This window comes from Callithrix jacchus, chromosome 11 (genome assembly GCF_049354715.1).
Source record: "Callithrix jacchus isolate 240 chromosome 11, calJac240_pri, whole genome shotgun sequence".
NCBI classification, from domain to species: Eukaryota; Metazoa; Chordata; class Mammalia; order Primates; family Cebidae; genus Callithrix; species Callithrix jacchus.
The window spans coordinates 66,940,409-66,954,473 of NC_133512.1; the positions used below are offsets into that span (position 1 = coordinate 66,940,409).

General features: G+C 32.7%; 1 protein-coding gene across 12 annotated transcripts in view; it reads left to right on the plus strand.

Annotated features, from left to right (window-relative positions):
• PCLO (piccolo presynaptic cytomatrix protein) overlaps window positions 1-14,065 on the plus strand; it is a 419,413-nt gene that overhangs the window by 243,246 nt on the left and 162,102 nt on the right. For all 12 annotated transcript variants that reach the window (XR_013524043.1, XR_013524044.1, XR_013524045.1 and 9 more), the window contains exons 7-8: window positions 3,247-5,434; window positions 10,700-10,836. Coding sequence is in view for 9 of the 12 variants with exons in the window: in XM_035253964.3 (XP_035109855.3) it covers window positions 3,247-5,434; window positions 10,700-10,836 (2,325 nt within the window). In the remaining 3 variants the exon portion in view is untranslated. The remainder of the gene's footprint in view (window positions 1-3,246; window positions 5,435-10,699; window positions 10,837-14,065) is intronic.

Genomic DNA, 14,065 nt, shown 5'->3' on the forward strand with positions numbered 1-14,065 from the left:
ATGTTGATTTAATTAGAATTAAATGCCTAGTTGAGAAGTTTTTAAATTATAATTAAATACTTAGTTGAGTTTTTATTGTCGTTGTCAAAGTCAGTTCTTTTTGAATTCTAAGTTGGCAAGTCATTACTTCAAATTCTCTATTATATTTATGTCTGCCCTCTTACGTGATACTAACCAGTCCTAAATAATAGTACACACCCTCCACATACACATGGTTAAATTTAAATCTGTGGGGATTTAATGATTCTATAGTTTAGATCCTTTTAGCATAAGTGTGCCTCACAACATGCTTTGAAGAGAGGGGACACTTAATAAATATCTATCTAAATAAATTGGATAGTTATGTATTTTAGGGCAATATAAAAGAATATTTATGCTGTGGAGGAAAATTCATGAATGATCGTATTTAAGATTTAACCAGAAGATGACAGAAAACTCTAATAAAGGACTGAAGTTTTTCTTTAGGGATCTCGTATTCTTCCCACATCCTCCTTCATTGTTTAAAACGTATGACTTTTTCTCAACTAGCCATTAATGCTGTTTGACTTTCTAATGGTTTCTCAGTGGGCATGCAATCTTCTTTAGAAGAGAGATTTATTTCAAACTGTCAATGCAACTAAAAGCCTTGGTTTCTTTGGGCTGAACAATGTTTTAAAGCCATTTAAAATAGACACCAAAATTTTGAAATATGGATTTTCTACTTCTCTTGGGTGAAAGAGATCTCAGCACACTGGGTTGCTATTTCTTCATGGCAGCAATATTCTGGAGCCAGTCTTGACAGATAGAACTTAAATTCTCAGGTCAACACATCCACTTTATTACCCTCTGACCCCTGCAGGCTTTGGGGTTATGGTCTCTGCAATAGTCAAGTAATCCTCCATTTTCATTCCCAGGAGAACTTCCCTGAGATAACGTATTTTTTTCTGTCTTTTTAAAAATTATACTTTAAGTTCTGGTTTGAACATGCAGGTTTGTTACTTAGGAATACATGTTTTATAGTGGTTTACTGTATCCATCAACACATAAGAGCATATGACAAGTATAGTGATTGGTCGGTATTCCTTCACTTTTTTCTCACGTAAACACGACCACCTTGGGCATATGTTGTCAGGACTTCCTGAGGCTCTGTCATGGACACATGTCCTTAATTTTGGCAAATAAACCTAAAATGAAAAAAAAAAAACACACAAGCAGTATGAGCCTACTTTACATATATGTACAATATATAACTACTTGTAATGTGCATTTTGAAAAGAAGTGACTTCCAAGTTCAAATATAGCCTCTAAGCTGGGCTTCTTTGGGACTTGAATTTTCCACCGTTATTAAGTACTTTGGATTATGAAAATGTTATCAGTGGTTATATTTAAAATTTCTGGTAGTGACTAAACATTAGAACAAATATAGGATATGACCTATACAGAATATGCCCTATATTTTATTCTAATTTATCAAATATGATCTATATAGCATATGACCTATATTTTATTCTAATGTTTAGAAAACAGTATATAATAGATATGGAATAAATATAACATAGAATAAAATATAGGTCATATGCTATATAGATCATATCCTATAAATTAGAATGAAATATAGGTCATATTCTATATTTTATTCTATTCTAAACTTGGTATTTCTCTATGAGGAAAAACAAACTACTGCACCAAAATCACTACACCTTATTTCAAAGATTCATAACAAGTATTCATTTCCATCCAAATTTTTAAATTTTAGAAACAAATAAACTTTGATAAAACTTTAGGATTTTGTTTCATATTATGATGTCTATTAAGGAAACAACCAGTGTGGTTACATGAAGGCAACAGAAATATGATAACGGAAAACAGACTAGAATGATCAAGGAAATGAATTTGAAAATAATAAAAAGGCAATGAAAGCACAGAATCTTGGGAAATGTTATCTAATTAATAAGGCACAATTTTCAGGCCCAACATTTATAGAATCTTATTTTTTCTATTACTTTTCTGTCCGCAATATTTGGTGACTGGGGGAAAGTTGGAGAATTACTCTATTTGTATTACAATAAAAAGAAAGTATCTCGTAAAGAATATGCAACTAGAAACCAGAAGACCTGAGATTTAGTTGTAAATGTGCCACTGAATACTTAGGAAACTTTGAGTACCTCAGTTTATTTTGACTCTAAGTGCTCAAAATAGTCTGTCTTTTGATATTCTAAAATTGTATGATTCTCAAAACCTGTAATTCTTAGAAAGCAAGTTTATGATAAATTAACCAAATGAAATGGAAAATATCTGAAAACTCACCAACTTTATACTTTTTTTTTCTTTTTTTGAGACGGAGTTTTGCTCTTGTTACCCAGGCTGGAGTGCAGTGGCGCGATCTCGGCTCACCGCAACCTCCGCCTCCTGGGTTCAGGCAATTCTCCTGCCCCAGCCTCCTGAGTAGCTGGGATTACAGGCACGTGCCACCATGCCCAGCTAATTTTTTGTATTTTTTAGTAGAGACGGGGTTTCACCATGTTGACCAGGATGGTCTCAATCTCTTGACCTCGTGATCCACCCGCCTCGGCCTCCCAAAGTGCTGGGATTACAGGCTTGAGCCACCACGCCCGGCCTAACTTTATACTTTTATCTGAGTTTTAAAAAATTCCAATGGATTTCAATTGGTCAGTTCTTTTTGCTTAACGTGGAAGTAGCTATAGCATTAAAAAGAAACTAAATATACTGAAAGATAATAAGGTCAAAGAAACATAAGATCCAAAGTCATGAAAATCTTGAAATATTAAATAAAAAATTAGTCAAGATTATCCTCTTTTTAGGAAAAAGAAGACATTAGATAATTGAGTGTGTACTTTTAAAAATAGGAATGATAGCTGCTCCGGGGGTAAAAGTAGGAATGAGAAGATAGGTGCAATATGAGATTTAACACGGTAAGTGAACATCTTCAGCAAGTGTAATTTAAATTTTTGATGGTTAACAGAAACACTCTGGGAATAGATTCAGTAAATAATCTTATGTATATTAATTTAGATGAAAAAATGAGTTTTTATAGCTGCTAATGTTATAGGAGTTATAATCAATTTATAAAAAATTTATTTTTCAGTTAATTATATTTGTAACCAATACCTGAAATTTTATGTATATATTTTATCATGCTGTGATAGCAAAATCATACATGAAAACATTTTTATTAAATGCAAATCATGGAGGTTGATTTCTTTTTTCTTTATAATAAAGTACTATATTTTGTTTACTTGATTATAGACTAAAGGTTCTCAAACCATGACACCCTCTGGATCCCAGAAAAAAGTTAAAAGGACTCTGCCAAATCCGCCTCCCGAGGAGATTTCCACAGGAACTCAATCCACATTCAGCACAATGGGCACAGTTTCCAGGAGAAGGATCTGCAGAACCAATACCATGGCAAGAGCCAAGATTCTCCAGGACATAGACCGAGAGCTTGATCTTGTGGAAAGGGAATCTGCAAAGCTCAGAAAGAAACAAGCAGAGCTTGATGAAGAAGAAAAGGAGATTGATGCCAAGCTACGATACCTGGAAATGGGAATTAACAGGAGGAAAGAGGCATTATTAAAGGAGAGAGAAAAGAGAGAACGAGCCTATCTCCAGGGGGTAGCTGAGGATCGTGATTACATGTCTGACAGTGAAGTGAGCAGCACAAGACCAACCCGAATAGAAAGTCAGCATGGCATTGAGCGACCAAGAACTGCTCCTCAAACTGAATTCAACCAGTTTATACCACCACAAACCCAAACAGAATCTCAACTAGTTCCTCCAACAAGTCCTTACACACAATATCAATACTCTTCCCCTGCTCTTCCTACCCAAGCACCCACCTCATACACCCAACAGTCTCATTTCCAGCAACAAACTTTGTACCACCAGCAAGTTTCACCTTATCAGACTCAGCCAACATTCCAAGCTGTGGCAACAATGTCCTTCACACCTCAAGCTCAACCTACACCAACCCCACAGCCTTCTTATCAGTTACCTTCACAGATGATGGTGATACAACAGAAGCCACGCCAAACTACGTTATATTTGGAGCCCAAGATAACCTCAAACTATGAAGTAATTCGCAACCAACCCCTTATGATAGCACCTGTTTCTACTGATAATACATATGCTGTTTCCCATCTTGGTAGTAAGTACAATAGTTTAGACTTGAGAATAGGTTTGGAGGAAAGAAGTAGCATGGCAAGCAGTCCAATATCAAGCATATCTGCAGATTCTTTCTATGCAGATATTGATCACCATACTCCACGAAATTATGTCCTAATTGATGACATTGGAGAGATCACCAAAGGAACAGCAGCATTAAGCACCGCATTTAGCCTTCATGAGAAGGATCTGTCAAAAACAGACCGTCTCCTTCGAACTACTGAAACACGCCGGTCTCAAGAAGTGACAGATTTCCTAGCACCTTTACAGACTTCCTCTAGATTGCATAGTTATGTGAAGGCAGAGGAAGACCCAATGGAGGATCCTTATGAGTTAAAGCTTCTGAAACATCAGATTAAACAGGAATTTCGTAGAGGGACAGAGAGCTTAGATCACCTTGCTGGTCTTTCTCATTATTACCATGCCGATACTGGCTATCGACATTTTCCAAAATCTGAAAAGTATAGCATCAGTAGACTCACGCTTGAAAAACAAGCAGCAAAACAACTGCCAGCAGCCATACTTTATCAAAAGCAGTCAAAGCATAAGAAATCACTAATTGACCCTAAAATGTCAAAATTTTCACCTATTCAAGAAAGTAGAGATCTTGAACCTGATTATTCAAGCTATATGACTTCTAGCACTTCATCTATTGGTGGCATTTCTTCCAGGGCAAGGCTTCTTCAAGATGACATCACTTTTGGTCTCAGAAAAAATATTACAGACCAACAAAAATTTATGGGATCCTCTCTTGGCACAGGACTGGGCACATTAGGAAATACCATACGGTCAGCTCTGCAGGATGAAGCAGATAAGCCATACAGTAGTGGCAGCAGGTCCAGACCTTCCTCTAGACCTTCTTCTGTCTATGGGCTTGATTTATCAATTAAAAGAGATTCTTCTAGCTCTTCCCTAAGACTGAAAGCTCAAGAGGCTGAAGCTCTAGATGTTTCCTTTAGTCATGCATCATCCTCTGCCAGAACTAAGCCGACCAGTTTGCCAATCAGTCAAAGTAGAGGAAGAATACCAATTGTGGCCCAGAATTCTGAAGAAGAAAGCCCACTCAGTCCTGTTGGCCAGCCAATGGGAATGGCCAGGGCTGCAGCCGGACCCCTGCCACCAATATCTGCAGACACTAGGGATCAGTTTGGATCGAGCCACTCATTGCCTGAAGTTCAGCAACACATGAGGGAAGAATCACGGACTCGAGGCTATGACCGTGACATAGCATTCATCATGGATGACTTCCAACATGCCATGTCAGACAGTGAAGGTAAATTGGGCCTCAAACTACCCCATTGCTCTCAAAACTCAAACTCTTATTTTTCTGCATGTTTAATTTCCCTTCTCCAGAGGTGTATCCTACTTTTCTTGGTGTGTCTTTTGCATGTTTACTTCAATTTTATTTCTTGTAAATGGAAATTTTATCTTGTGTATAGATTTTGTAGCATGCTTTTCTTTATTTAGTTTTGATTTATTCCTTTGTGGTTCTGTTTCTTGATTGTTTGCTTGATTTGTTTGGTGTCTGCTTTTCTAAAACCATTATCAAATAATTCTGTCAATAAAATATGGTCATCCTATAAATCCATAGTTGAAAAGTTTTTCATTGTATGTTTCTTTCATTTTTAAAAATATATATTTTAAGAGCTATTGGTCAGTTTCTTTCTGTTTCTGAAATTATTAAATTTTAGAACCATGAAATATTATTCTGGTAGAATTTGTAATAGAGAATCATTTATGGAATCTTTATGGGATCAGTGTTCATTAGTTCAGAAGATGTTCTATTTTTGAGACCTTTTGGATAAGTTCTTGATGTTAGTACAATGTAGAATTTTGTTATTTTCCTTAGATAAAAGATTTCTGTTTTATCTTTCTCATTATGAATACTATTACTTACAAATTTGTAATTTTGCATTACTGGCTAGAAAGCTTAGTACTAAATAAGACATGGAAATAAATAATTCTATTATTATGTATGAAGTATTTTTTAAAATTGAAACTTTGTTAACTTCTTTGTGATTTTAGTTATCTGGAGTTCAAGCCTTCCTGGTTTGCCCATTTAGCCTTTTCTTTTGGTGTCTTGGGTTCGTTTTTTGTATCATCCCATGTTTTTGCCCTAAATTGACTTGCTAGTTTTCCATGTTGAACTAATGCTTGAATACAAGTAAATACTTAACTAAAACTGATTTAAAGTAGTTTTGTGTTTAATTATATAAAACCATAAACATTTTTTAAAAGTATCTAGTCCAAGTCTAATATTGAGTATGAGGGAGAAGTGATACAAAGTTGTGGAGCCTTGCCCATACCAAGAGGATTCAAGACTCTTGACTCTTGGTTCCTTTTTTGTTGTTTTTCACCTCCTTGGTTTACATTTGAATGTAGATGTGATTGGAGTTCTGGAAATAAAATATTTCTGATCAAATAAAAACATTGTTATTTCCTGCCTTTAGAGACTCCAAAGAATTAAGCTAACGTGAACATCTCCCCTTTCAAACCTAAAATCTTTCTTGAGGACTCACAGGAAAATATATATTTTTGTGAAAAGGAGCTTTTTTCTTAAATCTTTATCTGAATGAATATGATTTTAGAAATTCAAATCTAGATTTTAATAGATTGTTTATAGAACTAAAATCACTATATCTTAAGAAAGACAAACTGCTTTTGTTTGTGACATTCTAATAGGCTAGTCGTTTCTGATTTGTTTTTTTGTCTCTACAGGCTTTTGGATTGACCATTTTTATTGACAATTAGTTAATAGAATAAAATACTCAATTTGTGTGTTTTTTATTTAGATGATTATTTGAACAAATGTATATAGTTAGAAAGAATTATGATATTATGTGGAAACAGTCTTTAATATTTTTCTTACTTTTTACAACCCACATTTTATAAACATTTTTTCCATAGAAAATGACAATTGCAGAAGAGTAAAGCGGTTCTTCAGTAGTCATGTCTATAACATAACAAGATAAAACAAAAACTCTAGAGGGTCTATGGCATAACTAAATGCCTAAAGACTGTGTGTAAATGATGAGCATGTATCTAAAGAGAGTTTGATAAATTGATTTATCATCATAGATATTTTGTCAACACACTGCCAGATATGATATTTCTGTATATCCCAATATGTGGCATTTACTTATGTTTACAGCCATGTAAAAAAAACAAAATATTCTATTTCTCATTTATATGTTTGAATGATGTATAAGTCATAATAATCAAAGACGGTATAAAAAAATTGTTTTGATAAAAGAGGATGAAACATCATGCAGCATACAAAATTATGAAGTGTGTAAAGATGATACTAAAGAAGTAAAACAATTAAAATTTAAATGAAATTAAACTAAAATATATTTTAAAATTAAGCAGACAAGTTAATTATTCATAAAGATTATGTTGATATAAATTTGGACAGGACAACTATAACAATTATATATGCAATGGTGTGTGTGAATTGTAGTGATTACTTCTAAAAGATGTATGTAGTAAAATGTTATATATTTTCTTTGTTTATGTATCACATAAACACACTATTTTTCTTCTAATGAGTAATGGTCTGCTTTTCTTTTGAAATCTTGAAAATTAAAAAAAAATGGTAGAAACTATTTTTAATCAATAATTCCGGACATTTATTAACTTATGAAGTATTAGGAATTTTTAAATAATGTTTAGCAAATATATGTTATCTCTATATTTGAGTGTAACATACTGCAGGTTATTTAGTATCATGTGAACAAGGCAAATTTAATTGCTTTTTGTGCTTTTTCAAATTCAATTAAACTCTCCATGATATAGGATATACGACAGTCTTTAGATAATCTGCAGGATTCTTTGATTTTGAAATATCTTACTTGAGGAAAAATCTATACATAGTTTATATTGCTTAATATTTATTAATAGTTCCAGCTTGAAGCAAGCTGAAAACAGTCAAGTTATAGTTATTTTTGCCAACACGGATTTTTTTGTTGAAAATATGCTTTCCAAATGTACGTAATCCGATGTCCTCCAAAAACAGTATCTATTATACACAGTCTTTTTAAAAACCTAAATTTGACTGATATTTGATACTGAGAAGAATTACACTATTCATATAACCAAAGCATGTGGACAATACTAGATCCAGAAATAACTTATTTATATTTTACATTTAGGAATTCAAGAAAATATTGTCATAAAAAAGACATTGTTTTAAAAAAATATATTAATATCCTTCAAATGATATGAAGTAATTCAGAAATTTTTTTGTTATAAAATTTTTTTTCACTGAGATTTTACCATGAAACATAACACTGTTATATAAAATTAATATTTATGTACACCTAGTTCTAAATAATGAAAACAAAATTCAATACAAAAGCAGATTTATTTAATCTGCCTGCTCTTGGTTGATTATAAATTCCCATGCAAAGGGTGATAGCTATCCTTATTCAGTTACATATAGGGGTATTATAAAAAATAACAGAAAAATCAAAACACATAATCAGAATTATTGGTGATAAATTGACAGAATTTAGGTGAGGTTGAACTTCTTTATTTCTATAGATTCAGCCAAACAAAACACACATTTTAAAGAACTGTATTTCAAATGCAATTAAGAAAGCTATATATTCAAATGAAATAATATACTTTATTATAAAGGTTATTTATTAAAATCAGTATAGATTATTGTTCTATTTTCCTGAGAAATATAAAATCCTATAAGAAATAAGACAAAGGTAGTATCAGTGTCATTGGAATAAACTAATAAATTTTAAGAAACTAATGATTAAATAATGAATTCGTTTTGTGTTTACTTGTCAGGGGTCTATTACACTAAATTTCTTGGTAAGTTCAGTAACTTGGTTTCATATAAAACTATGGAAGCCCATAATTATTGAGTAGATTGTGAAAAAAAATCTGCATTAATGAGGTTCAAGGGACAAATTAATCTTTATTTTTAAATGTGTTTATTTCCTGACTTTGAATGTAAAACTCAAAAAGAAAAAAAAAATGTGTTTATCATAATTAGGATATTTAACTACTTTTTATAGTTGATGACTAATTGTTCTATGCTTCATTCATTCCACAAATATTTATTAGATGTTATACCCCGTATAGGGCATTGATTTTAGTATTGAGGGAGGGGGAAAAAAAACAAAGACGATATGAGCCTTGACTTTAAGCAGCTTGGAATAGGTGAGATTAGTCAAGTACATATGCAGTCACAAACAGATATGTATTAATATATTTTCTCAAATCTAAGACTAATTAACCCATGACACATCATTATTCGTTTTGTATTCTGGGAGGAAAATGCTGTAATTAAGTATCAGTGTTGACCAAGATCACAGGAGGTATAGAGGTGAGTAGTGGTACATATGCTGTGGGTTTGCCATCCCCAGCAGCAACAATATGATGGAAATGACCTAGGGGAAAAGGTTGGGAGGAGGTTTTGGAAGAGAAAATAGGAGTGTAGATAGAAAAAGAAAACTATATTGTATGGCGTTCTAGAAGCTGGAGTTTCAAGAAAACAGAGGTTGACAACATCATCAGCAAATCTTTAAAGAAAGAGCACTTGAGAAGGGTTGTTTCTTCTACTGTAGAGGAAGCAACAAAGTGTTTTCAGAGACTGTTAATTACAGATTCTTTTACAAAGAATAAAACAATGTATAAAAGGCAAATTCTGCATATTAGGGAAAACAAGATGTTCAGTCATTATAGGATATCTTTAAAAGACCTGAGAAATACTAATGAATGAAATTTAAAATAATAATTGTGTACCTTAAATATAGTTACATTTTCAAAAAATTAAGCTGTCAAGTTTTGTCACAGTGTAAGTATAAAAAGCAGGCAATCAACTCTTCAGTCTGTTTTCTAAGTCAGTACCTCTCTTCAAAAAAATGATTTTATTAAAAATTATAATAGATATATTTTTAATATTAGACTACTATGTAATCATGGTACATATGTTCCTAGCAATAACACCAGCATTCTCTTAGAAATAAATGTTTTTGTTCATTGTGAATGTCATAGAAATGTCATATTTTCAAAAACTAATGTGAAAGCCAGCAGCAACCTATTGTCTCTGGGTTTATGTAATGGTAGGAAAGTGACAGAAACTTCCACGTACAAGGAATATTTTTTTAAATAATTGGTAGTGGTTTGTGGGAAGAGGATGGGAATGTGTGCATGTGGAAACCAATGTGGTGAAATTCAATAGAATGACCGTTTTGAGGAATTGTTCACTTAAGTATTTTATCGCTACCTAATATCCTTTTCCTCCTTATTGAAAACTTGATTTTGTTTGTTTTGTTTTGCTCTGAGATTGTGAACATCTGTGTGCATCATTTTTTTTCTAGATTATGGTTTAAAATTTTTGACATAATTTTATTTTTAACATAGTGACAAAAATAATTTTTCTAGTCGCAATGGGAGATATGTTTGAAATGCATGTATGGTTAATAAGCCTAGTGCATGCTAGTACTACAGAACGTCTACTTCCCTCAGTCATCTATATTACTTGCCATTGCAATGTATGATGTTTCCTTGGTGTCCAAAGCCTATCATCTGCGTCGTGAGGAAACAGATTGGTTTGATAAACCCAGGGAGTCTCGTTTGGAAAACGGACATGGTCTGGACCGAAAACTGCCCGAAAGATTGGTCCACTCTAGACCACTCAGTCAACATCAAGAGCAAGTAAGTGCTATATTTAGCAATTTCGTTCAGATTTATGAAAAGAAAAGGATTCAATTCTACCCTAAAATGGTCTTAATTGTCTGAAAAGGAATAAGATATTTGTCTATTAATTTCACAGATGTTTTTTTGCCAGTAATGTAAAGGAATAATACAGCTTATTTCATAGGTTATGACTGATTGAAATTGGAGCATAGCTATGATGCTTCTACCAATTTAAGTGATTCATTCCTCCAACAGATCATTACTAAGTTTGTATAACATGTCCAGCACAGCTATACATCAAAAAGAATATATGGAGCTCTTGGGTGAAATAGATTTGGGTAATTTTCAATGCTTTCCAATAACATGTTCAGATACTATGAGCAAGTGAGAGGATAGCCAAACCAAGTGAGCTGGGTAGAAAGAAGGCTTAATTTGGGGGAGAAAGGTAGCTGATATTTTAGTGGATCTATTATAAGGAAATATTGTTGTTCTGTTATGTATTTTTGAATTTTATGTATAGAACAACTCACAAAAAGTGGATATTACTAATCAGTGTATTCTTATGGATGAAGAAATTGAAACTTAGAGGTAAATTTCACAGTTAAATAAGCATGATACCAAAATTCATGATCTTACTCATTTTTGAGCGAACATGGTGATGTTTGAATTGAATTTTCAAATACACCTAGGAGATTAAAAGTCTAGCGAATTGAAGGACAATTTTCAGGTAAGTCAAGTGGCCTTACATCAATTGCCTTAGCAGATCATGTATTTGCAGATTGTGTACTCATTATGATTATTAAAATAACCAAAAGAAATAGTTGACTTACTTCATTTACATTAGCTCCTAAGTCATCCTGTCTGTTTCATGATTTATTGATATAGAAAACAACCATATTTTGAACAACTGAGAAGATTCATATAAACTCACTATAATTTAATTCAGTGTTTTTCATATTGAGATATTAAAAAAACTCAGAATAGTCTTTTCCACCTAATTTATCAAACTAACATTCTTTGAGGATACATTTAAAGTAATATGCCCAGCCCAAATATATGTAAATGAAATATTCACATCTTAAAGGACATTCTTGTTTCTAACTTTACATTACTAAGATATACAGATTTGTGGTTTTGGTCTACTGAGTACATAGTAATAATGGTTTAAATAGTATATAATTATAGACCAATATAATATCCAAATTAAGCAGAGAAAAGTATATTTGAGAATTATTTAATCAAATTCTTGCTATGTCTCTTAAGTAGAAACATAAGGATTCATGTTAGGTGAGTATAATAATGTATATATACTTGCTAAAAGTAATTTTTTACATTTGTATTTTCTTATGTTTTTATATCTAACATACAAACAAAAAACTATATATATACTATTGAACCTGAAGCTATGCAAAGTTATAAGCTAGTTAAAAGTGAACAACCGTAAAACTGCCATACAGGCCAAGAAAAGGAATATTGCCTACCCCCGAAACCCCTGTATGCCCTGTCAGATCATAACCACTCCCTTGCCCAGATAAATAACAAATGTGCTGGCTTTTGTGATAATTATTTGTTTTTCTTTGTCGTTTTTTTCTAAATAGACTCTAACATAAAACACATTTTAATTACATGAAGTTCAAAAGTTAAATTATATAAAGTTCAAAATTTGTACTTTTTGCATTAATATTTATCTTCAAATACTGTCTTCCTCTTTAACTCATCATATCTATATTTTGGCATGGAGAATGACAAAATGGCATTCTTGTATTATTAACTTCTTTGCTTCTCTAATCATAAAAGCTAATATTGAGCTCTTGGTACCAATAAACTCAGATGATTTTATTTGAAAACATTTGTATAACAAGAACTCATATTCATAAAAGGCTTTGGAGGCAAAAGTAATAAAACCAATATGACTAATGCAAACACTAATTTATCTGCTTTTAAAAATAGTTTACATAAACATACATTACAGGGATAGAAGAATATTTCTAAAAAGTTTTTATTAGACAGAATCATAGTAATTATAAAGATAAACCAAATCTGAAAATTCATATTTGCTTCATTTCAAATATATATGTATACTTATATATATATAAGAGGTTAAGCATATATATATGCATTCTTCAGTAGAAATTTGGCTCTGCTTTGTGAATTGAACAGAAATCTCTTGTTTTTAAAAATTTTTTAGTCACTTAATCTATAAATAAGACTAATACCTTTCCCAGGGTGGTTGTAAAGGTCAACACTTCTTGACTATTATAAAATCCCTTCACTTTCTGCACTTAGGTTCACATCATCTACAATTTCTGCACAACTGCTTCATTGAGGTGCATTAAGCTCCCATAAAAGAGCCACTGTTTCTCTTGATTCTGGGAATTTGTATGTTTTGTTTCCTCTCCTTGGACACTTTTCCTCCACTCATCCCTTGGCAAACCATAATTATCACCCAGGTTTCTACATACATGTCCCATTATGCAAGAAGACTCCCCTAACCCTACCAGCCCTACCCCCCAGAAATCTGGGGTAAGTGTTCTTCTTTTGTGCTACAGTAGTACCCATGTATTCTGTCTTGTGTGGTGAGCTTATTGAGAGCAGCAGCTCTCTAGTCCAACCATCATGTTATATATGTGTACAGTGCTAGGAATCCAGCAGGGCACTCTGCCTCATGCATCTAGAATGTGGAGATGAATAACATACTGTGTGTTCATACAGACATATAGATGAATGTCTGTATGAATACACAATATGTTGACAAAAAGGGCATGAAGGATATCTGTCTTCTGCGAATGAAATACAGGGCTCAATTCATTCCTTTTTTGTTTAATATACTGTTTTTATATGCTGGCTTAATTTCTGAAAATAACTCCTTTTGAAATATTTGAGGTTAGGGAAAAACAATCCTCTTTCTGGGAATCCTATAGGCAATAATTCTATCATTCAGGAATCACCAAGACAAGGATGACAGAGACCAGCCCCTTTGGGAGAGGAATGGAGCACCACTTGACAGCAGTTCTGCCCCTTGGCTTTGTGCCTACTCTAATTTGGCAGTAGCAACATCTACCCATATCCCCATCTGATACAGGACTCTCTCAACATTCACTCTCTATAGTTATTAAAAAGCTGAGATTAATCTAGGTCATACATCTAATTCATGCATGGAAGACAGATTTTTGCTCATATTGATCATAATTATGACAGTTTCGTGTTCCTGATTTATTAAATGGATTATTATGATCCTGCTTGAAGA